General features: G+C 32.8%; 1 protein-coding gene across 6 annotated transcripts; it reads right to left on the bottom strand.

Annotated features, from left to right (window-relative positions):
* Window positions 1-302: 302 nt before the first annotated feature.
* On the bottom strand, window positions 303-5240 carry LOC114185113. 6 transcript variants are annotated; one of them, XM_028072639.1, is made up of 5 exons: window positions 4944-5093; window positions 3249-3464; window positions 1638-1924; window positions 731-1532; window positions 303-637 (listed from the first exon to the last, which is right to left on the bottom strand). In XM_028072639.1, the coding sequence occupies exons 3-4, from the start codon at window positions 1903-1905 to the stop codon at window positions 748-750; spliced, it is 1053 nt and encodes a 350-aa protein (XP_027928440.1). In that variant the 5' UTR covers window positions 1906-1924; window positions 3249-3464; window positions 4944-5093; the 3' UTR covers window positions 303-637; window positions 731-747. The 6 variants fall into 6 exon arrangements, with proteins under 6 accessions (XP_027928440.1, XP_027928437.1, XP_027928436.1 ...); XM_028072636.1 differs by lacking the exon at window positions 4944-5093 and adding an exon at window positions 5182-5240 and having other exon boundaries at window positions 731-1924; XM_028072635.1 differs by having other exon boundaries at window positions 731-1924; window positions 4944-5094.
* Between the last annotated feature and the right edge of the window lie 21166 nt (window positions 5241-26406).

Genomic DNA, 26406 nt, shown 5'->3' with positions numbered 1-26406 from the left:
GAGAGAAGAGGGGTTGGCCGTACAAAGGAGGTTGAGCCATGTTGAACAGTCAACACATAAATCATTTGATTCCATCACCATTCTGAAACCTTTTGAACACACCCTCCGATGTCTTCCAAATCACACACACTTTCTTTTGTCCCTTTCATGCTTTTTCTTCAATGACCTCCCAAAAATAATAACCAGTTTGAACCATTGCTTCAAACGTGTGACAATGTTTCAGGTGAAGTCACTTGTCTTGATTTTTTTCATCATGTCCCAACAAACAAAGAATCAACGAGTCTTAAAAGAATCACACAATATTCCCCAGCTCAAAGCAAACGATTTAGTTCAGATAAGGATTGAACAGCAGCATAGGTTCAAAGTACAAATTATGCATGATAACTATATTAACAGTGGAACAACCTTCCAAAACACCAAATGTTTAGTGTTTCCAAGGCTATATGCATTTTACAATAAACGTGTTTTTGAAAACATCCTTCTGAGATTCTCCTTGTTTCAATGAAACTAATGTTCAAGCAAACGAATATGCTTTATTCTGAACTTGCTGCTTCAGCATATTCTTCTGGGTCCCAAGCTGGAACATAGGTCTGAATGCATGCATTTCCCACATAACTTTGAACAAGTTCAAACAATTCTAATGAATAAACCAAGTGTGTTAAGTGATGAATTATTCAAAACAATTCAAGTAATACAAGTCTCTGCCATAAAACTGAACTATAAACATTACCAAGTAAGTGATGGCAATCATCGTGGTTGATCTTCATTGGATCTTGTCCGGGTCAAACGCCTTCGCCTCCTTGGGACAGGGGATGGATCTTCACCTGCATCACTGAATATCCTAAGATCATCTTCAATGTCGTTTTCATGAAGACCCAATAAATTTTCACCCCAAAGATAGCGCCGGCGTTCAGACGAACGCCGGTGCCTTGTCCATGTACTTGAATGAGCTCTTGGTTCCCTAACTATTTCAATGGTACTATCCATCACTTGAAACAATATAGTGGTGGTTAACCAAGGTCCATTTGCATTGCTGATGTTGCCTTCACGTTCATCTGATAACCTACCAATACCATCTCCATTCTCAAGAACATAGTCTCCAACCAGCACAGCTCCTGGCATGGCAGACTGAATAGCACTCATAATATCGCCATATTCTCTCTGGCGCTCAAAATTTCGCCACGCTCTTTCTCTTGTAGGATCAATGTCAGAGGGTCGAGAAGTAGGATGAACTCTCCTTGCATGCCTTCGCAGTTCCAGATAATCACCAACAAATGAGCATGAGTCCCTTGAGCAACTTCTCTTCTTCACGTTCAGATAGTTTCTAGCCTCTTCATCCACCTCCCAGCTCAATACTGCACCTCGGCACAAAGGGCATTTTAGTTTCAATTTTGAATCAGATGAATTATCTGCATCTAAATCCTCAAGCACAGCCCTGTCCTGCAAGGTCTCAGAATCAGCAGTTTCTAAAATTCCTTCATCATGTTGGTTTAAATGCCTACTTGGATCTTGGGCATCACCCTGTCTTGATCCTTGTGCAAGTCCAACAGACAATAGAGTATTAATTTCATTTGCATGGAGTTCATTAACATCATGCATGTCAGATTGCATAGTAATGTTAATATCAAAACTATTACCAGAATTGTTTGTGTTAACTAAAGAACTGGGTAAATTTTGGTTCTCCTTAGAATTGTCCCTCATTTTTTTAAATCTGTCCAGGCAATTTGAATGTCTATAACTTGTATCACAAATGTATGATCTGCAGCCCTTCTCATGAGAGCTGCAAAGTAGGAGAACAGCATTATGTGGATGGTCCATGCAGATAGGACATGAAACTTCATCCAGTTCTTTGTGAAGAGCATGGATATCTGAATCACTACATAATCTTCTCTTAACACCAGCCATCTTCTTCGCAAGGTGTTAACTACTCAACATATTGAACCAATTAGAAAAGGATGCAAGTAACCGGACCAAATTTTTTTCACTTTTACAAACTTGGATATCATACACACGATTCTTTGGCATTAAATTAAAAATAAAATACATGATCAGCAGTAGAAGAGAAATTCTATTAGTCTAGGAACAAGCAAAGAGTTACAAAAAAAATGTAAGGAACAAAAACTAGATATAATAAGAACTCCACACAAACCACTTAAGCTTAGTCTATTGTGAAATGCTCAAGAAAAGCAATAACTGACAAGCTTTATGTATAATATTGCTCGGACTTGTAGTCACTGGCTTCCCTCTAATTTCTATGTATTCATCTAGTTTTAGTTCTATTTGCCCTTACCCATTAAAACATGAAAAAGGATTAAATAATACAAAATGCATAACGTTTTCCTATTACATCCTTCCTACACAACATGATAAGAGGATAATGTTTAGATTCTATGTGTGATTTTGAGATTTAAATAAACAAGGTATAATTTACATCTGGAGGGCATCGATTTATAATTCAAAATGATATATATCACACCTTTTACACTGCTCAAAAGATCAAACTTTACTGACACAAAACCTGTTATTTTGTTTGACTCTATATAATTATATAAGAAAAGTAAAAAAGGAAAAGAAAAAAAAAACTGATAAGAAGCACAGGCTGTTTTAACACAAAATGAAGCATAACTAAATGATTAGGTAGCCCCATATTTACAACACGTGCAGTAACTTCTTCATACATCTCCAAAGACAACAATATAACAATCTTGGATCCAAAACCAAGCATTTGGCTAGTATTATTAATCATCATTCAAGATTAATGGCACCTTCGTCATCGGATTCTTTAAGCTAAAAGACCTATAGTAGAATGGTGTCCTTGCTTCAGACTAAACTAAAACTAATTTGACAAAGACTGACAATTACTCTTATCTGTTGTAACAGCACCCTGTATCCTTACCCAAATGTTATAACTTCCAATATAACGGCACCTTGCTCTAGTGACTATTAACGAAGACTTTCTTGTCAATAGAAAAATCTAGATTCCTCATAGAAGAAAATTAGGTATACTCATTGTAAAGTCCAGCTTTTTTCATAGAAGAAAACTATGTATAAGAAAAAGAGAGTTTTAACAGATAAAAATGACTAGAAAAGTATTTGTCAATGAAAAATATGAAAAAGGAGATCCATACAAAAAATGAAATGAAATAGTTCAACAAATATGTAGTGAGCACAATGCAAAAGGAATTTTTCAGACATTAATAAAGGACATGAGATTAACAATATGATGTATTGTTAGCTTATAAACTTACCAAGGCGATAAGCTCTAGCTATATTCACTACCAGCTTCTGGCTCAGTTTGTAATTATAAGAACTTTAGATGACTTCACAAAAGAATCAGAGGGCAATCCCTCATGCAATGCTCCAAAGTACGATACTAAAAATGAATCAATGTATACAATAATCTTGGACACATGTATAACTAACGAACACTTCTGTACAACAGAATCACCAACAAGCCCCAAAATCTGCGGGTACACCATAAAAAAAAGAAGAAAAAGACCATGTTCAGCAACACAAGATCTCAATCCAATAAATTTCAATAACAATTAAGTTTAAAATCTACAAATCGTCAATTAGAAACAGAACCATATATACAGAGAAATAAGGACAGTTCAATCAAACTGATTCATTAACCCAACACTATACTTAGAATGAGATGATACTAAGAGTGTTTACTATTCTCACAAGTTTATACCTAGTATGCCAGATCACATTACCAGAAGTCAACATGGATTATGTGATGCAGACTCCCGTTTATTTTTGTTTTGCATCTAAGATCAAACAAGTCAACATGGATTCAACCCAGCAGAGGATATGAATGGAACTGACATAATGAAATGTCATATATGTGGGAATGAGTTTTTCTAGTTATTTGAGTAAAACTCAAATGAGCATGCAGGAAAATAAATGAGAAACAAAAGCACTTCAGTGCATTATTGTTACAGAAGCAACACTCCGGATATATCATGATGGTGAGGACAGAAAAGTTCAGGAAATTACAAAGACATTATCAGGGTGAGTTGTAAAAATGTAAGTAAGGATTACTGCATTGGTAATAGCCAAAAAAAGGTAAGGTTAGCAGTGTAGGCAAGAATTCTTCTTATCCAATAAAACCCAACATTTCAAGTACTCTGGAAAATCAAATCAAATTTTACACATTCAGGATGTCTATCCCACATACTCTTCAAAAGTCCTAAAGCATGGCAGCCATTAGCACTATTAAGTCATATAATCAATCAAATGGACATGGATCATAACATAGAGTATCAAATTCGATTCTTCGCCCGTATATCAAATATTATAAGTAGAAACCAATAATAGAATAAAAATAGACATCAAGAAAAATAACAAAATCCCATACAGAAATATCAAGCCACAAAGTGTTGCAAGTTCACAAGATTCATGAACAACAACAACCCCTTATTTGCCAAATAAGACATCTACCACACAAATTTATATAGATAATCAAGCAAAAAAGTAATGATTTTCACGCACAAACCTCTGTTTCACTAAAAAGAACAGGGCAATTGCAGAACATTCCAATTGCACGCATCCAAACCAAATCAATCACAAAAAAAATTTAAACTAAGTGGAATGAAGAAACAGAAAGGAGTCCCACAGTAGATTGGAGATAACCAAGCACCAAATTCCAAAACCTAATTAAATCCCAAGGAAGGTCATACATGGCCGGCACTAACCCCAGATGAACCTTCAACCACCACACCCATGAGAAACAAACCCTAAACCTAACCCCCAAACCCTGAACAAAATTCAATCACCATTAAATTTCAAGATTTTTTTTGGGAAAATTAAAATCCAAAAGCAACACAACACAATTATCAAATTGAGAGAGAAAGATCAAACCGAATTACGATCGACAAAGATGATACAGAAACTAAGAAAGAAAAAAGAAATCGTTAGCAGAAAAAAAGGTGGGGATTTACAAAAGGTTAATTTTTTTTTTTATTTATTTCCTTCTTCTTCTTCTTCTTCTTCTGGGGTTGGTCTATGCACGAGATCCCATAGATGCAGAGAACAAACTAGACAAGGAAGAGAATGGATTTCCAAAATCGAAGGCTTTATTATTTAATTATATATATACATATATATATATATATATATATATATTATTATTTTATATAATAGAATTGTGACGAACAAAGAAGAAAATGCAGTGTGCACCTATCAACAAGGATATTGATTCACGGGTCCAAACACATTTTGGGCTAAATTGTGGGTTTAAATACTCAGCGTACATGAAACTGCTAGGATACGTATACGATACAATTACGGCTAAGGTACATCTGTACATACCTCTTTTGTAAAAATATACGATTTATTTTATTTATACTGATGGAAATATATATATATATATATAGAATAGTAAAGATATATGAATTTATTTTTTTATGATATTAAAAATATTAATTTTTATTTTTCTGTAAATATTTTTTTATAATAAATACAATTTATTTTAATTTTAAAAGTAATCATTATATAATAGTATAGATGAAACGAGTATGATAGTAACATTTCAAAAGATAATATTAATAAAAAAGTTGTGTATAATAAAAATAATAAAATATTCTTTATATCGGTTATTATGGAGTTTAGTGAGATACATATTTTTCGTTAACGGAAAAAAGTTTCATGAGATTCCTTTCCTTAGTGCTGTCACGCATATTTTTTTAAAATTTTACAACAAGGTTAAATTTTTTTTTTTCATTTATTTGTTATAAAATTTTAGTTTGATTTTCATTATCTCAATTTGGTCATCATATTTTTAAAAGTGACTTAATTTGGTTTTCATCGTGAATTTTGATCAAACAGTGTTAAAATCAATGTCATTTGTCAATTTCTGTTTTTTTTTTGAATTTTTTTAAATTTTTTTTAAATTTTTTATTTTTGACACGTGTCACTTCATAGTTGTGCCACGTGTCAAAGTGATTCAATTTGGTCCCTATATTTGTTTTTAGTTTCAATTTAATCTTAATTTTGTAAAAATAAAACAATATTATCCTTTCTTAAATTGACACTAAATTTATTTTTTTATAAATTTTATGGTGATATTCTTACTAAAATTAACGTTTTTATTAAATATTTTTATAAATATTTTAAATTAACTTTAAATTCTACAAAAACATTAGACTTTGGTTTTGTTTTGAACTTGAAATTTAGTTCCTAAACTTATGTGTGACAAGTTATTTGATTTTTAATCTTTACTAAGTTTGTATAATATGATACACTTGATGCCTTTATATATGATGACAAAATTGTTAATTTTTGAAATTAAGTTTGGGGTTTAACTTTGTTTAATAATAAAACTAAAAAAAAACTTATTTAAAAATATTTCTACAAATATTTAATAAAAACGTTAATTTTATTAAGAATATCATCATAAATTTTATATAAAGATTAAAGAGTGTCAATTTAAGGAGGAATAATATTGCTTCATTTTTACAAATATTGAGACTAAATTGAAACTAAAAACAAATATAGAGACCAAATTGAGTCACTTTGACACGTGGCACAACACGTGGCACATGTCAAAAATAAAAAAAAATTAACAAAAAATCAACAAAAATCCAAAAAACCAGAAATTGACACGTGGCGTTGACTTTAACACCATCTGGTCAAAATTAACGGTAAGGACCAAATTGAGTCATTTTTAAGAAAATGAGGACCAAATTGAGACAACGAAGAACTTGAGGACCAAAAGAATAATTTAACCTTTGATTTATAATAAAATATTTGAAAATGATAATAGTTGTAATAATTATATTTAAAGATAATTCATTTAAAAAAATTACATTAAACAAAAAATATTTTTTGTATGTTGATATTATTTTTATTTGAATTAGTTATAAATATTATAAAATTATCTTAACTATTTTTATTTTACAATAGAATAAATACACATAAAATGTTTTTTTTTATCAAAATGGAGAAATTTTAAAAAAATTATAGATATGGATAAATTGTGTTAAGGTGACGTAATTTTGAAGTATGTTAAAACCTCTAAAATAAAACAATAGAATTAAAGATAAAAAGTAAAGCAACATAATCAACGATGAAAAGTACACCATCATGAGCAATTGATTATATTATTTAATAGATATGCAATTTCTTTAGTTAGTTATGATATTTTATCTTAGATTATGTTATGTACATATTTTATCTTTATATTATCTTAGAATCATTTATTTAAACACTTTATCTTTAGATTATCTTAGAGCCACAACAATAGAATTTTGTTAGCTTGTGTCTCTATAGATGAACTTATCATGTAACTTTCAAAAGATTAGAAATTGATTTAAGAGGTTATCTTTTGTGAAGTTTGTGGACTTAACTCGAAAAAAAGCTCAACATTGGTGCTTTAATTGATTCATTCCATGATGGATGCAACAAGACTTAATAAAATTAAGGGTGAGTCGTCTCGTATTAAGGCACAAAACTCCAAATTCCAAAAACGCATGGAAACCCAAATAAATCAACTTATGTCTCTCTTACAAAAGAATAAATCAAATACGGACAACCATGACGTCAAATCTACACATTCCATTCCATACACCTTATCATGCTTTGTCACACGCATCTCCACTAAAGATTTCAAATTTTTTTATATTACAAAATCCCCTTTGGAGTAACATATCAAAGTTGCAAGTTTTCATATGATCATGGTCATTCATATTTGATTTATTCCATAGTAAGAGAGACATGAGTTGGTCCATTTGGATTTCCATGCGTTCTTGAAAACTGGAGTTTTATGCCTCAATACGAGACAACCCACCCTCAACTTTGCTAAGCCTTGCTCCGTTCGCCATGGAATGAATCAAAGAAAGCACCAATATTGAGTCAAGCCCACAAACTTCCCAAGGTAGCACAACTTTAATTCAAAACATTTTAAGCTGAAGTCTTGCCACCTTGTTACAACTTGAACTAGAGTCGTATTGCCTTGGCACAACTTCCATTTAAAATACACAGATGTCATGTCATCTTGGCACAATTCCAACTTAAAAATGTTTTGCATTAAAGTTATCATCCTAACACAACTTTTCTACAACATATATGTAATTTCTTTTAAATGATCATTTTGATAATTTTTTTAAAAAAATACACTAGTTAGGTAAAAAAAAAACAATCAAATTTACCCATAATAAATATATTTATATAGTTTAAACAAAATAAAAATGTGAAAATCCATATATATATATATATATATATATATATAAAAGAAAAAAATAATAACAACAAATTATTATTTGAAATATTCTTTTACATATCCATATTTTCTCATATTTCTATTTATTATACTTTTTGTTGGATAATATTAAATATTGATATTTTTCTATTAAAGTTTCTCTTAAATGCAACCTTCCACGTTGGTCATTATTTCATTTAACTCTCATTTATCAATTAAATTAATGACAAATAGTTTTGTAATTCTATATTATTACTATAAAAACAAATTAAAAAATAACAATAACTATTGTAGAAATAAAATATTCCTTTATATTCAAAATCAACTTCTATGACATCAAAACTTATATAACAACTATTTTAATGTTACACAAGTGTTGGTTAAACAAATTAAAAACAAAAAAGAAAATTACACTAGTTTGGTAAAATGTCCACACAAATTTAGCCATAATAAATACATTTATATAATTTAAACAAAATAGAAGTGTGAAAAATCTCACACACACACACACATATATATATATATATATATATATATATATATATATATATATATATATATAAACTAAATTAAAATCAAAATAACGACATTTGAGACCGAAAATGACATTTGATACTGACACTAATATTGACATATCACATTGTCTTATGTGACATTGACAATGTTATGTGTCATACCAAAGACCTAACACGTGGACCACAAAAAATTTCCATAAAAAAATTTAAAGAATAAAAAAAATCACATATTGATCCGTGATATATTGTTAACGTTGTTTGTAATTTTTTTTAAATGACTTAATTAAGACATTTTTTTAAAAAGTTGGAAAACAATTGAAACATAAGTTTAGCAGGAACCAATTTGAAACTTTCCAACTAAAGTGAGACCAAATGAGGAATTAAGTCTAAATAATAAATTTTGTATATTTTTTAATTTTCATCATATTAAAATGTATGGATAGTAGGTTTTTCTTTCTTATACCTAGGGATGTCAAAAATATCCATACCTGTGGGTATCCGTGAATAAAACTCGCAACAGGTAGGAAACAAATATTAAAAATGGATACCCGCTACCCATAGGTACGTATATTTTTGATACCCGCATGTTAAGGTGGCGGGTACAGTATTATAGTATCAGTACCTGTGGATATCCGTACCCGCTAAACTTTAATTCACAAAAAATACCCTTATATATATAAGTAAAAAACATTCTGACCTAATTTTTTCTAAGCTACACATCTTTTCTTGTCTTCTATCTTCATTCGTTCAGGTTCAAGTATTGGTACGCTGTCTTCTTCCAAGTACACCCCTTGACATTCTTCTCTTTTCTTTCTTTGAAATTGGGCATATACATCAAACCCTATATAGACAGTGACGTTTATGGTATGCTTGTTGTCAACTGATGAATCAAAATAAGAATACTTGTGGCAGTTGAGGTTTATTATTTGTTTATTTTGTTTATTTTTCAGGAATCAATCAGAGAAAGTGAACTTGTTGATCAAAGCACTAATTAAAGAATTTCCATTGTGTTGAACATAATTTTATATTTATTTTTATAATTATTTGGACTTGTATGAACTTGAGTTTATTTGAACTTTTTTAAAATTTATGACATTGATGTATTTTATTTTATTTTATTTGAATTTATGATTAAATATGTTTTTTAAATAATTTTGTAAATACCCGCAGGTACTCGTGGATATCCACGGATATGAAAAAAATAGGCGGGTACCCACATAACGGATACCCGATGGACATGGGTGTGGGTACGGGACAAATATTTATCCAGCGGGTAGGGTACGAGGGAGGTACTACCCGTACTCTACCCGCCCCGTTGACATCCCTACTTATACCCCTTAATTACTATTTGCATATCTGTAACTTTTTATATGATCATCCTACCCTTAGCGTTTTATTTGAATGTAAGACCTCCTATATGGAGGCTCCAAACAACTTTGGTGGTGGCTTGAAGTTGGACGGTGAATTTTTGTTTACTTTATAAAACTATTTTAAAAATTTGAAATTAGCATTATTGGAATCACTAATATAAATGCTAAATTTACCATTTACCAACCGAAATTTATCAACAGATGAAAATTCATCGATAACATGCACTTACTGTGGGAAATTAGTGATGAATTTTGATATTTCACCAAAAATTTCCATATGTAAGTGAATGGGTAATTGTGGACCAACTCTTCGTAGTAATATCCGTCAATAAGGTTGGTGTGGTTGTTTATCGATGAATGCAGGTCATCGGTAATTGAGTGGGAAAATTAAAATGAAATTTTGAGATTTAGAGGAGGTGTTTCCTCCATTCCCCATTTTGTGAAGAAGCCTTATCTTCCCTTATATCTTCCATTTCCTAAATTTCACCTCAAATTCGTCTTCCCAAAGTCCCAATTTCCCGGACCTTCGTTGCCATATCATATGGCCTTAAAAAACCCATCTCCGAGCGCGGTTTCTATAATGTAAGAAGTGATTAAAGGTGACGCCACTTGATATGATCCTAAGAAGTATTTTGAATTCTTTTTGTAATTTAATGAAATGATCTTGATGAGTTTTTTGAATTCTCTTTGTAATTTTTATCTTTTAATTTAATATAGGAAATACTGATTCATATAATACTGTTAACTACAACATTAGTGGGTTTTAAATATTAGTTATTGAAAATTAATGTGGAATGTAGAGGGTTTTGTCTAATTTATCTTATAAAAGGATACACTTGTAATACAAATATAACATATATGAATGTGATAGAAAGAGTTTTCTCGTTGTGAGAATTTGTGGAGTTTTGAGTTGTGAGAATTTGTGGAGTTTTGAGTTATAAAAACCCTAATTTCGATCTTATTAGGGTACCCTGGTCATCATCCCCATGACTTATCACTCACCTTCTCATCTTTTTTTTAGTGTGACATCAATATGCTTTCCCAAACTGAATATGAAAACGAACTCCCTTGGTTTGTCATCACTTGGTATCAAGAGGTTCTTACTAGTGTTTATTTATTTTAGGATTTATTTATTTATTTAAGAGATTATATCTTGCTAAAAAAAGCAAAAAAGAAAACTCAATTTTCTATCAAATATCACTAGTGCAGAAATAACATATTACAACAAGATATTATAACAATTACAAAAAACTGATGTAGCATAGTGCGATGTGGCATTTTTGAAATTTCTGCGAACTTTATTACCTTGGTTGCCCCATATAACCGATGTAATACCCATTTTTTAAAAAAAAAAATTGAAAAAACCTAGGTATTTTGCACAAAACACATATACTACATCGATTCCCCCATATAACCGATGTAGTACAACCTTTTTTTCCCAGCAGGGGTTTCCCCCTCATTTCTCCTTTTCGTCTTTGTAACGTCCTAGCCGGAAATTACTTAATAAAATAAAAAAAAAATTAATAAAACAACCTCATTTATTATTCAACAATTTCCCAAAACGCGGGAAATATTTAAAACCTTAAGCTCAACGCGCCAAAACAGATAAAATAATTCGCGTTAATACTGTAATACAATTAAAATGGTCTATAAAATTATTACAATAACACCATAGTCCAATAAAATAAACTAGTGAGAAAATCCCCAAGAGTTCCCCACTCCGTCTCTATGCATCCGTCCGTTCACCCGCATCAACAGTTGCTCCCATGTAACAAGTTACATGATCATCGCCACACACACAGATAGGGTGAGCTCATTTAAATAAACCAACCAATAAAATATTAAATACAACAACAAAACAATTAAACCTGGGTTAGTATTCTTCTCCATTTTTCCTTACTTCTCTACTTCCAATACTTTCATTAGACGTCTAACATTTCTATACCCTTTAGGTGAGAACAATGATCGATCTTCGCTGCACGAGTGTCTACTCGCCCCTCCGACTACAGGCCACCACCTGATAGTCCACATGTGGGAATAACCTTGCCAAAACATCTCACCGTGACACCAAGTAGAGCTCCCCGAAACAAACATAAAGTTTGTAGCTGTTCCAGACTACCAAAACTCTATCAGAATACTCTGAAGAGGGCAATCACCCAAACCTCGACGTACGAGCCACAACTCGCACACTCCACTGGACTTCCTAAACCACCAGGCTACAACCTAAAGTGGTCACGTGTTATTCCAATACAGGTTACACTCGTAACTGGACCCCCAGCCAAAGCCTCACATCATGAACATCACCTAAAGCTGTGTAGAAACCCTTTCCTCGCGCTCCATCACTGAACCAAAACCGCCTAGCGCGCATCCCACGTCGCTTGGTGGACACTGGGTCCAAACCGCCTGGCGGGCATCACACATCGCCAGGCGCCGCGCGCCTACAGCATCATCACTGCACCGTCATTGCCGGGCGGACTCCACCATGCCGTCGGACGCCACTTGCCGCCACCGCCTCGCGCATCCGCCTCGCGCCGCCAAGCGCCACTGCCCCTTCAGGGTCTCTGCTGCACCACTTCACCTGGTGGAACCCTCCCTACCGCCAGCCGCCCTGCTCGCATTGTGACCCTTGTCACAGATTTGTGTCCTGTCCGCCTGGCGGCTCACTCGCGCCGTCAGGCGCCATACCAGCAGCGCAATGCTACTGGTTTTTGGCACTTAAACAGATCCTATTGGACCTCAAATCACACATTAACCAAACTCCAATCACATTCACAATTATTCATTTATACTACATAGCTCAATTACAATACACACATTTAAGTCACATCAACAAGACAATTCTTTTCATTTATACGCACCATGTTGTTTTTCAGGTACTGAATTGAAACCTATCTCATCCCACTCAATATGGTCCAAATCTTATACTCATACTAATCAATATTCATACACATCATGCTATCAAGATTTTCAATAATATACATTTAATTTTGAACTATACAAACATGGATGCGTACAAACTCAATCATTCTTGGCATTACACACCTTCATTCATTTATGAATATAATTACAGTAAGCACTCCTACTCACCCTGTACCTACCATCTTACTAAGTTATTAGCATATATTTTAATTAACTATAATGCACATTCTTGTACACAATTCACTTCACAACTTCTAGCACCCAAAGTTCATCATCTCACATGTAAGGTTTTATTCTCACACTTCGGTCCCTTACATAAATTTTACATGCCAAGGTTTCATTCCCTTCCACTCCCGAACCCATCACGAGACAAATCAATGTCTTTTCTTGTGTCTACGTTGTCGCCTGGCGGTAACCGAGGTGCCGCCAAGCGGTGTATAAAAATTTTGGATCTTGCCCAGATTGCTCTCGCCCAGCCATGACTCAAACATCCCACTTACAGCACACCATCATATTGACATAAATTCTAGTGCACACATCATACCATATTAGACATCATCCATATTATTCTCAAATCTGTAAAATCTGTGTACTAATTATTGAGATAGTTTATGTTCATTGTCCCCAATCCTAGCATAAACCCTAACCCCCAATTTCCTTCACGAGTTCATGCAACTTCCATCAATTTAGGAACTGTAGACCACAATTCGTCATACAATTCATATATGTGCAATAAGAATACCACCTACTACCACAACATCATTGACAACACATCAAAAAGAGAGAGAGAAATAACAATAGCGAGAACAGCGCCTGGCGGGTCACTGCCGGCCGTCAGGCGGATCATACGAAAACCCAGAAACTGGGTGCAACCACATGTGCCACCTGGCGGCAGTTCATGCGTCGCCAGGTGGTTTCTGGAAAATTCCAGAAAAATGCAAACAGAACCAGGATTCAAAGTTTTCACAATTCAAACATGATCCAAAACACATCATTATAAGATAGCAAAAAATAAACACAGAATAGGAACTCCCCTAACCTGTATTCCTTGCTTAATTTGATAAGTTCTCTATTTCCTCCTTGATCGCCAATAGCCTTCTTGCTCTTCTTCCAACTCAGCCCCCAACCTCACTCAACACTCATCAAAACTCACAATTTCGTGCTCTCTTCTGCAACCACAATTACAGCCCAACCAAAACCTTCTCTCCTACCTCAAAATACCCTTTTAAAAAGGTCTTAAAGTGGGTTTAATGTGAGAAAACGAAAATGGCATTAATCCTAAGTTAATTACCATTCAATATCCTAATTAACTTCTATTTTTCAGCCACTCTTGGCTGCCATGTCCATTAGAGTTTTCCTTTAACCCTTCAAATTCGAATCCAAAGCCAAAATAGCCAAAAATGAAGTTCAATTTAGGTTCCCCAAGGTTTGAACCCACAACCCTGAAATGCCAAGTCAATACCAAACCATCATGTCAATTCATGTTTCATGCTAACGAATATAATTTAATTACTATATCATTCCCCAACATAATTATATATATATATATATAAATATAAAATCACATAAATAACACATAATTGGCATACAAAGGACTCAAACCCAAATCCTCTCACCCAATCAAAGTACTCTCAACCACATGAGCTAGTACTTTTTAACGTCATGAGGGTTAACATTTAATGCCATAAAGGCTTCTCCTACCAGCATTTATTAAATAATTATTTAAATTTAGTGGGTCTTAAAGTCTTCGTGCTTCTTCTCTGCATTCTCGTTTTTTCTCCGCGTTCTCGTTCTTGTTTCAGCACTTCCACTCCACACCACCATCATCTTTCCCGTTTACTACTACTGTCGTTGTTGTCGGTACTTCCCGCTGCTGTCATCGCTTCCTGCTGTTGTCGCCGCTTGTCCCCTTATCCCATTTGTTGATGCCGCCCTCTATGGGGTTGTTCAAGGCTCCTCTAAGTGTTGCATTGGTGGTTTGAAGGTTCAAACATAATAGGAAAAAAATTTGACCTTCTAACGGTTAGTTTTTTCAAATTTTATATAATTTCAATTTCTTATTATTTATTAGAATTAGAATTAAATTTAAATTTGAATTGAATACCTAATTAAGATTGTATTTGTTGTTGTATGTTTACGGTTATTAATGAACGTGTTGGTTGAGTTCGAAGGTGTCTGACCCTCAACAATTTTTTTAGAAATGAGTTTTAGTGGTTTCAATCAATGATTTAAATATGTTTTTCAATCATCAATAAAATCATTCTTACATACTTCAATTGTCGTATGGTCGTATGGTTTTGTTCATTACACAAGAAGCCAAGCAAAGAAATGAAAACTTTAATTCAAAGGTATGTGTTCATTATAAATGTAATGTGTTTTATCATGATTATATTGTAAATTACTAATGACTTTTATTTTAGTGATATTAATGTAAGTGGTGTCTTGGATGGTAAATCCACTACATCTTCATCTCATCTTGATTGGATTATCTTAAGGTATGTACTTTGCATTGAATCTACATATTATCAACTAAAATGTCTTAGTTCTTCATATATTAATTACATAAATTTCATATATTAGTGCAATAGGCAACGTGGAAGCTTTGAGTGTGGATACTACGTTATGCATTGGATGTGGACCATAGCTCGTGCTACCATTGTTGATTCATGGGCCGATGTAAGAGTTAATTCAATTATTGATGTTTAACTTTGCTTCCTATGATACACCATAATTAATATATTCCATATTTCAGGTTTTTGATGGAGTGGAGCCATTGGGTAAAGATAAAGTTAAGGAAATTCGCAAAGAATGGGCAAGATATTTTTTGAGGCTAAAACATTAGTTTTGATAGCCATTAGAAATGCCATTAGAAATGTTTTATTTTGGATATTTAAGGTATTTTGTAGCCTTAACATTTAGCCTAATAGTTTTGATAGACTTTAGTAAATGATTGTATCTTAGCAAATGAAAATTTGAATTGTCTGGAATCTGGATTGTTGTGACTTTTGCAGGTTATTGGATAGTTCCAAAAACCAATCTACTATTGAAAAAAAAACACGTCTCTATTACATCGATTGTGACACTAACCGATGTAATAGTACCCATGTATTACATCGGTTCAGACTTTAACCGATGTAATAACACGCAAGTAGTTTAGGCTCCGCTTTCTTGATTTTAAAGCACTTACAACGGTTACAATTCCACCGAGGTAATATGTTACAACTATTACAGCAGTTAGGGGGATCAATGTAATATATAAAACACTTTCTACAGTGGAGGATACCACATCGATGCGAAGACCGATGTAATAAGCCCAAAATAACCGATATAATATGCATTTTTTGCACTAGTGTATATATATGAGTGTGTGTGTGTGTGTGTGTCATATTTGTATTACAATATTCTTTTGTAGAATAAATTGAACTAGACTCTCTATATTCTACATTAATTTTCAATAACTAATATTTAATACTCATTAATACTATAATGCTACACTTAAGCCCGTTACATGGATTATTTATGAAGAGAATTCAAAAGACTTATTAGGATCATATCACCACCGCTTGACCTTTATCGCAAGTGTCAGTTGTCATAGTAAGGCATTTTGTTCCTACTCTTGAGGTTCCTGTTATTGCAATAAGGTTACGTTGATGGGTGAAAGCGTAACCCTGTACTATTTTTCCAATTCAATCCTTGTTTATGATATTCTATATTGATGCATCTCGGTTGTACTATAGTGATTGGTCTTTTTAAGACAAGTACTCCATTTTAAAAGTTTATGATATCAATTTCTCCATTTTGCATAAGCTAGTTTCAATTGTTCAACGTTCAACAATATGATGATGTTTCCTTTAATCTATGTCCGTGTGAACCTGTGATTTTAAATTAATCAAAAAGTAAGGGAGCACAACTTCTGAAAGAAGAAAATATTAGTTTGAAGAATTATTTGCTGCAAATGGTAGTATCCGGATGTTGGCATGTTGTTGTATCAAAAGTATGTGTAACATTCATAGTTTTTCCTAGTGATATTGGCAAACTATATTCTGCAATATATTTTCGTAATTTTAATCAATAATCATGTGAATTATTTAGTTTCATGTTTCATTTATAAGTGAACTATTATTGCAATTTTAATGAGGTGGGGTTACACAACTAACTACACATTAAAATTGCAATAGTGATCCATTTTCTTGTATCACCATTTGAAAGACTATTTATAGAAAGCTTGAGTATGCAATAAAAGTAAATTACTCAAATCATCTTTGGCTAATGCTGATAGTAAGAGAGTTGGTAGGATTGGGCATAATTTACTAAATTATACTGGTATGTGATTAACTACATTGTTTTATACTGAAAAAAATGAACTATTTATATTTAAAACTGCACTGCATTGTTTTTTAGTTTAGCTTCAGAGTTAACTGTTCCGTATATGAACTGAACTGTCGCATTTTAGTTTCCCCTTCCTCTTCACTATCTGAACACTCTCCATTTCTTTTGTTTCAATCAACATTGTCACAGTAAAAAAAAGCTGAGATTTTTATATTTCAAAGTTAATAAACAAGGCTAAAAAATCTTGGACAACGATAAACTTTAATGAGGAGAAGAATCAATTTAGATGCATGTTCTTTTTGGAAGAAATGATTAAAGTTGTTGACGAATTTGTAAAGCATTGGCTTCCTCTATAGAATAAAAGAGTATTTTTTAAGCATTGGTATGGGTAGGATATTAATATGTTTTTCTATTTCTATTTTAAAAAATATCTTTCTTTAAATTCAATCTTTGTGAATAATAATTTCAGCAATTCTTATCTATTATATGTGACATTCCATTTAAATAGAATAAATCTACTAAATAAAACATCACATAAATATCATATAAAAGAGAACACGTCATGAAGTATATAGGTACTAACTATTACAATTATCCATAATATACTAGAAAGAAAGTTAAGGCACAAAACAATGCCAACAACACAACACAACACAAAAGTTAATAGTTTCCTAGAAACTTTGCTTATAGAGCACAAAATTGCAAAGTAGTAGTTGTTCTTCAAAAGTAGCTCAATAATGGGCTAACCCCAACTATTAACCATCTAAATCGCAACATTTCCATCATTCTGATGATCACTAGGGGTTTTCACATCTGCTCACACCAAATAAACTTTGGTGATCATTGTAAAAAGGAAAAGTCAAACAGAGAAACAAACACCAACAAAAGGGTAAGTTAGAGTAAAAATATTTTTGATCATGTGATTGAGCAAGTAAATAATATATCAGATTATGAACATACAAAACACCAGGCACCCAAACCATGTGACAACAAACAAATGCAAAACCTCTTTGACTCAATTATCCGGATTATACTCTTGATATAGAATTCTAAAGGAAGTATGCACCTACGCTGGTTTCTAAAATCTGCAGAGTCTGGACACAAGGGGTTATCACCCAACCACACACAAGGTTAATCCTCTAATGTCTTAGGCCCAGTACGTCCCAAGACTAGGACCTCCTGCCACTCTCACCACATAAATCATTCTACTCTACGTGACTGTGAACGATTATTAGAGTTCAGGATACCTTCCTTTATCTAGACATCTCCTATATCAAGGTATTTACTAACCACACCATCACCAAGAGTTTCCCATGAAACTCTTTTATCAACAACATTCCACATGCCATCTTAAGCATTATCATCTCATATCAAAGCACCACCAACCAACCAATTCATGTTTCATTTCACGCTCAATATAGCAAAATGTCATTCTCATTCAATCTCATACAATATACATAGCATCATACTTCATGCTTTTACAGTAAAACACTCTATCATACAGCCAAACAACCACATCAGAGAAGAAAACAAAACTAAGCGAGAGAGGTTCTCTCACTCAAGAGAGTCCTTTTTGCCTAGGCGAGAGCTTGAGCAATGGAACAGTGGGCTTCAGCGATTTTTTGCTTAGGCGAGACCTCCTCGTTTGAGCGAGATTACTCATCGCTCAAAACGAAGGCTTGTCGCCTGAGCGACAATTCGAGCAGAATCCAGGGTGAGCTTATGCTATTCTCGCCTAGGCGAGACATGCTCGCTTAGGCGAGAATATCAGTTCTCACCATTGTTCATGCATGCAACAAACGGACATTCGAAGCCAAACAATGTTTTAACATATTTTAGGCAACCACAACAACCAACAAGCTACATAAACATGATACAAAACCAAAACAAGCAAAATATTGGAAAAAAAAACATGCAAACCCTAGCTTCCCTTACTTGGACAATGTTAATCAACCAACATGGACACCAAAGAAGAGCACCACAACTCCAAGGACAAACTAAGCAATTGTACAGTACGAACGTAAGGGTTAGAATAAGTCTCTAAGGGCAACCCTAGATTGAACCAAGGCAATTGTGCGAAAAATGAGAAAAGGGAAGGTTGAGCTTAACTTACTTGGAGGAAAAAGGGGTTCAACTAGCTCAACGTGGGAAGGAGCCTATGCCCTAGCAAAGCTCTAGGTTTTAGCAGTGAGAGGAAGGAGAGGAATAGTTTTTGGAAAAGAATTGAATGAGAGTGAGTGGGGTTAAGTAGGGAGGATTCTGAAGGTTCCTAATGGGCTGGCCTTAGGCCATAAAAAAAGAGGCCAGGCCAAACCTTTTTAAAGTAGAAAATGGGGCTTACATTATATATATATATATATATATATATATATATATATATATATATTAAAATTCATCACTTATATTTTACTTAAACATCACATTTTATTATGTGTTTGACAACTAATAAGATGAGTATTAAAACATGTTTAGAAAAAGAAAAATTAATAAAATTGATAAATACATTGAGATTAGTTAGGAAAAATGATTAGTATTGTGTTGACTTATATTAATTTTTTTTTAAAAATTATAAAAAAAATAAGAAATAAAAATAAAAAACTACGTGCTGACACGTAGCACATAATTAACATCGTTACTGTACAAACTAACGGAAAGGAACTGATTGCAATGAATTTTCAAAATAGGGACTCGATTGAGTCAAATAAAAATAGGGGGATCTACTTGAGATTTCACTACAAAAATGGCGACCTCTTGAATGATTTAACCTTTTTTTTTCCTAAACTTAAAAATCAGTTCTGTACATTTTGTGAGCCAAGTGTAGATCGGGCTTAAGCGGTCGGACCGGCCCGCATTGTCATTTATACCTTTTTGTGTACCAAGATACTAATTATCTATACTTGTATATAAAGAAGATTTTTTGTGTTCATATTTATTTTTTAATTTTATGTTTGAAATAATTATTTTAAAAATTAAAATAATTTTAAAAGTTAAAATAATATTTTTATTTTTATTATCATAAATAAGTGATACATATGTATTTTTACTAGTATAAAATAATAATTCTAAAATAATATTAAAGAAAAAGTAAGATAAAATTTAAATAAAATAATAAAATCATGTACGTATATTACAATTAAAAGTATTATTTGTTAGATTAGTTAATATAGAAATTTCTATGATGATTATTAGATTATATAAATATATCAAAATAGTTTTTTAATTGTTACTGGGCATTATATTTTTAAATAAAATATGAGAAAAATGGTCATTTCTTATTTAGAAGTTATCCAAAGGTATTACCTTTTAAAGGATAAGCTTAGAGAAAATATCAAGATATTAATAAATTTTTTAACTTCTCAAACAATTGGTATTGTAATTATATAATTTTACTATGAATCAATCAGTCAAGTAATTATAATATGTTATAATATTTCAGAAAATGTCTCTTTCTCAATAACAGGACAAATATCAAATATAAATAAACTCTAATTCGACATTCAATAACTAACCAATTAAAAATAATCTCAAAATGTAATTCTAAACTCTAACCTAAAAAAAAATTCAACAATTTTAAAATTAAAATATATAGAATACAAACACCATACTCAGAGAAAGATCAAATCTAATTAGACACGCAAAGATAAATTAGATTTGAAATCAAATAAATCTTTAAAAGAACAAAAATTGAGGATCTAAAAAAAATAAATACGAATAACATGAAATAAAATTTATAAAATTGGTATATTTTTCTTTATTATCCTTGAGATATAAAGTAGCTAAATAACGTGAAAAAAATTTCATCACACAAAATAAATGAGAAGAAATTTTGGTCAAAAGAAAATGAGAAAAATTAAAACAATTAAAATTTTATTCAAAACAAATAAAATATTTTTCAGAACATGTGAATAAAAAAGTTACAACATAATGCACAATTTTTTTTTTCGAAACATGTGAAATTAAATATAATTTAATTAAATTCATAATATAACCATTGTTAAATGTAATTATCACTATATCTGATTAAATTAGATTTCACTAGATGAAATAATATTTCAAATATGACTTAATGATCATTAATAAAATTAATTTTGATTGGAAAGATAATTACTTAATCTATTTTTTAAATTAGATTTGATTAGATAATATAACTAATTACATATGTTACTACATTTACATTACCCAAATAAGATATAGTTAATTATTATTATTATTATTATTATTATTATTATTATTATTATTATTATTATTATTATTATTATTATTATATCCCATTAAACTATATTTTTACACTTAAGTATTAATTGAATACCATTTAATTAAGTTTTACTTTCATATGATTAGATAAGATATTTGCTTGAATATTATTTAACTAAATATTACAATATAAATTAGATTAGATCATATATGATGAATGATCTACCCGATTTAAATTACTATCATCATTAATTAAAGTAAATTAAAATAAATAAGACAAGTAACTAAATATTTTCTATTCTTATCTCTAATTCTTTATATAATTACACAAAATATAGTCATATTTGTTATCATAATACTTTTCAACATTTTGAGTTGTCTTCATACTTCCTGTAAGGCCTAATTATTTTTTTCCCAATATTTAAGGGCTTGTCTTAAATCAGTTAGGTTTAGGGTTGACCCATAGGTAACCAAAGACCTTAAACTGTCCTAACACCCTTATTCACTTCACTTTCAGAAAAACAACCTTCCCTCTCTTAGAAACTTCAATCGTGTTCTGTTAGGGTTTGGTCCCAACTCTTGGTCAAGCAAGCTCAAGTTTTTTCCGCTCCACGTAAGTTGCTTCTTAGCTCATACTAGTTCTTCTCTAACCTTATTTTCTTGTATCCTTTGAGGCTCATTTAATGACCTTGTTTCCATATTGTTCCGCTATTGTTTCCAGCTCACTGAGCTATTCACGGAGCTGTGGTGCTCACTGTTTGGGTATACAAGTTGTTTGGCTAGCTCCTTCCAAGTAAGGGAAGTTAGGGTTCATATGTTTTGCTATGTCTTGCCTGTTTTGACTTTATTTTCGTGTCTGTATGATTTGTATGCTGTGTTGGTTGTATGAAATGCTTGGAAAGTGTTATTTGGTATGAGTGGTCTGTTGATGCGTGCTATAACAGTGGCGAGATATGCTATTTTCGCCCAAGCGAACTTGTCTCGCCTAGGCAAAAATAGTAGAAGTTGACCCAGGTTCCTGCTCGATCTTTCGCTCAGGTAGAGAGCTCTTGTTTTTAGCGAGGTGTTATCTCGCTCAGGCGAGAGGGGCTCGCCTAAACGAGAACGCGTGAGAGCTTGTTTGTGTTTCGCTTGGTTGTGGCTCTGGTGAGAGGCCTTACCCTTGAGCAAAGAGTAGTCTCGCTCAGGCGAGGAGGTCTCGCCTAAGCGAGAACTCACAAACACTGTCGTGCTCTCTATTGGCAGACTCACCTAAGCGAGGACCTGCAGCTTGAGCGAAAGACCTCTTTCGCCTTAGCGAGGGTCCATGACTTGAGCGAGACTAGTACATGGATTTGCTCTATGGTTGTTCTTCTCTCTGTTTTTGGTTGATGAGCATTGATATGATTTGATTACTCTGTTAAGGCATGATTTGGGTGGATATGCATGAGTAAAATGGTTTATGGGTTGTAATTGATGAGTTTGGCATGATCTTGGCATGAAACATGAATGAAGTGATTGGTTATAATGTGGTATGAATTGGTATGTATGAAGACTTTATGTTGGTTGGAGGAACATGATTTTGGTGTGATTAGGACGTAATTCCACCAGGGTTTCGTGGTGGTGCCTCATTTTATCAGGACGTAATTCCATGAAATCTCTAGGTGAGATCTCATGGTGGTGCCTCATTTGGTCAGGACATAATTCCACGATGCTTGTATGGTGGTGCCTCATTGGTCAGGATGTAATTCCATGACCCCTGTTATTGGAAGCTCATGGTAGTGCCTCATACTTAGGACGTAATTCCACGAAGTTTGTGGTGGTGCCTCATTATATAATTTAGTAAGGATTTAAGTAAGGATTGCATCCTGACACTCTAGAGAGTCAGTTAGTCTCACGTAGAACGTACTGACTCAAATGGTGAGAGTAGCAGGAGGCCTTAGATATTTGAAGGCTAACCTTGTGAGTGGTAGGATGAAACCCATTGGCAATTGGCTTTGTAGAGCAATAGAAACCACCACAAGTGCAAGCATCCGGTGAATCCGACTAATTATATGTATCCGGATAAGTCGTGTCTTGAGTCTTAGTGTATGGTTTGCGAGTCATCACATGATTGGTTGATGTATGTATCTTTGACTATGAAAATGTATGCAATTGTATGATAAAACGTTTTTCTACTCTAGCTTACCCTTTCGGCTTGTTTGTATGTTCTATATGTGGTTTTCTCTTACGATGATCATTAATTTATTGGTGTGAGCAGATATGAGAACTCCTCGTGGTCATCAGGGTCATGGAGACTCCGCTACTTAGCTTTAGGTTGGATTCTGCTGTCAAGTTTCTTTTAGGGCTATAGCCCATGTATTTGTCTGTCTCTTGGGCAATTATTTTGAATATTGTCGATCCTTGTACTCTGTTTTGTATTGGCATCGTGGTGTGCCTCAGTATTTCATTTTTAGTACCTTGGATATTTGCAAGGAGTGACGTTATACTTCATGACTTTGTTTCTTATATTATTCTGTGTGACATTTCATTTAATTAAGGTTATTATTTAAGTGGAATGTTACACTTCCTATATTCATTCTTTTTATGGAAGAAGCACAACAATCTCAGAAAAAACTAATCATAAAAATTTATTCTTCACGTCCTGAGAATCATGAAGGAGTAAGCGAATTGAAGAATAAAAAGAGATATTATGCAAAAGCAATATGGATTGATGTGAAAAATACATCAAAATCTTGTGAGAGTAATCAAAAAATTAGGCATGAAGAGTGTGATAAGAGGAAAGATAAGGAGATGTTACAGAAAGAGTGGAATAAAAGAGAGAAGAAACGAAAGGTAGAAGATGTAATGAGAATGAACCGTTGCAAAAGGATGCAGTGTTGGATGACAATGAAGCGTTTGATGGTGGGAAAATATGCATGGATTTTTAAGAAGAATGACCAAAATAAAAAGATCACTAGTTTGCAGGATATTGAATTAAAGATGAAAAGATTGGAGTATTCAAAAGTTGATGACTTTGCAGATGATATGAAGAACGTGTTCTCTTATCCATTGGGATATCCTCCCAAAAATGAAGTTCACAAAATTCAAGAGATTAGTCAAGCTTTTGAGCTTAACTGAAAAATATGAAGAAAAAGTGGATATTTCAAGAAAAATAGAAAAACAAAATTTGTAATAAATTTTCTGTTTATACCTTATTCAATAAAATAACAGTTTTAAAGTTTTAATATTATTTTATATTTTAATAAGATTAGATGGAAATAGTGTAAATTATATATTAAGAATGTAAAATATTACATTAATTTTATTTAGAAGTATATTTAATTTATATAAAATTTATAATATCTTAATGATTTTTAAATAATTAGATACTAAAGATGACATATAATTATGAATTTAAATATTTTTTTAGTAATTTTTAAATAGTAAAAAACAAAATAACGTTTAAGTAACTAACTATTAAAGTTTATTTAGTCAAATAAGATACCAAAAATAAAATGGTTTGACTGATCATACATATTTATAAATAATTATTTTTAACATCGATTATGTTTAAATTATTTTTAATAATTAAATATTAAGGCCTAAGAAAGTAAATCCCTTATTTCAGGCATCTGAAAAAAAAAATTCAACAGAAAAATTAATATTAATAGCTTTAGATTTTCAAGAAAGATCTCCAAAAAAAATATTAGTACAAATTATTTTAGGTTTTCAAAAAATAAAAAATAAAACTTCAAAGAACTTAAAAAATAAATTTTAAATAAAATTATAATACATTTTTGCATAAATTATTTTATTAATAAACAAAAATGTCTCATTAAATTTGATTTAACCATCTTAAACCTTTGAGTCATGCATTATAAGGCCTAGATTTTTTTATGCTGCCTTAATTTTAAAGGGGCTACCCAAAGTGAGTTGGGCCTAGGGCTGGCCCAAAAGGAAATCAGACCATAAGTCTGCCCTAACCCTAACTCTCTTACTCACTTTCAGAAATATGCCCCATTTGTTCTAAGAGTTGCAGCTGTTACTCGGCTAGGGTTTGCTTTCTCGCCTCGGACAAGTTCGCTCGAAGCTCGTTTCTACTCAACGTAAGTTACCCATCCACTCATATTCTCCCCTCCTTAGTGTAATCTCGTGTTTTTCTCAGTTGGGGTTTCGTAGTGAGCCCAATCTTAAAATCTATTCAACTGTTTTCCAGTTCTAAGCCTTTTCTTAGAGTTGTTGTGCTCCGTGGTTGGTGTCGACGCACTGTACTAGCTTATTCCAGGTAAGGGAAGCTAGAGACCCTTGTTTAAATCTGATTCTTGCACATTTGCTGCCGTTTTCATGATTATATGGTTGTAGTGCTACTGTAAAATATTGGATGAATGTGTGTTGTTGTTGGGATGTGATTGTATGGCTGTTGCAGGGTGAATAGTGGCGAGACCTGACGTTCTTGCCCAAGCGACCCAGTCTCGCCTAGGCGAGACTTGCAGAAACAAATTCGAGCTCGCGCTCGAGCTCTCCCTCAGGCGGAGAGTTTTTGTTTGAGCACACAATCTCACTCAAGCGAGAGAGGCCCGTCTAAGCGAGGATGAGTGAGGGGTTTGAGGCACGTTGCTGCATGTGTAGCTCAGGCGAGGAGACTCGCTTTTGAGCGAGGGGTACTCTCGCCCAGGCGAGTAGCGGCTCGCTTAAGCGAGAACCCGTGAGTCTCGCTGGGTCCTCTATTGACAGCCTAAGCGAGAACCTGTGGCTTGGGCGAGACTAGCACGAGACTTCACTATGTAACAATTCCTTCCATGTTTTTGGGATGTTAATTGTATGCTTGGCTTGGTATAATTTATCTTGAACATGAACTGTATGAATATGCTTATGAGACTTGTTTGTATGGGCTGAAATGTTTAGTCAACATGAGTTT

This window comes from Vigna unguiculata, chromosome 5 (genome assembly GCF_004118075.2).
Source record: "Vigna unguiculata cultivar IT97K-499-35 chromosome 5, ASM411807v1, whole genome shotgun sequence".
NCBI classification, from domain to species: domain Eukaryota; kingdom Viridiplantae; phylum Streptophyta; class Magnoliopsida; order Fabales; family Fabaceae; genus Vigna; species Vigna unguiculata.
The sequence above is the reverse complement of the archived record's forward strand: the minus strand, read 5'-3'. Positions and strand labels throughout refer to the sequence as shown.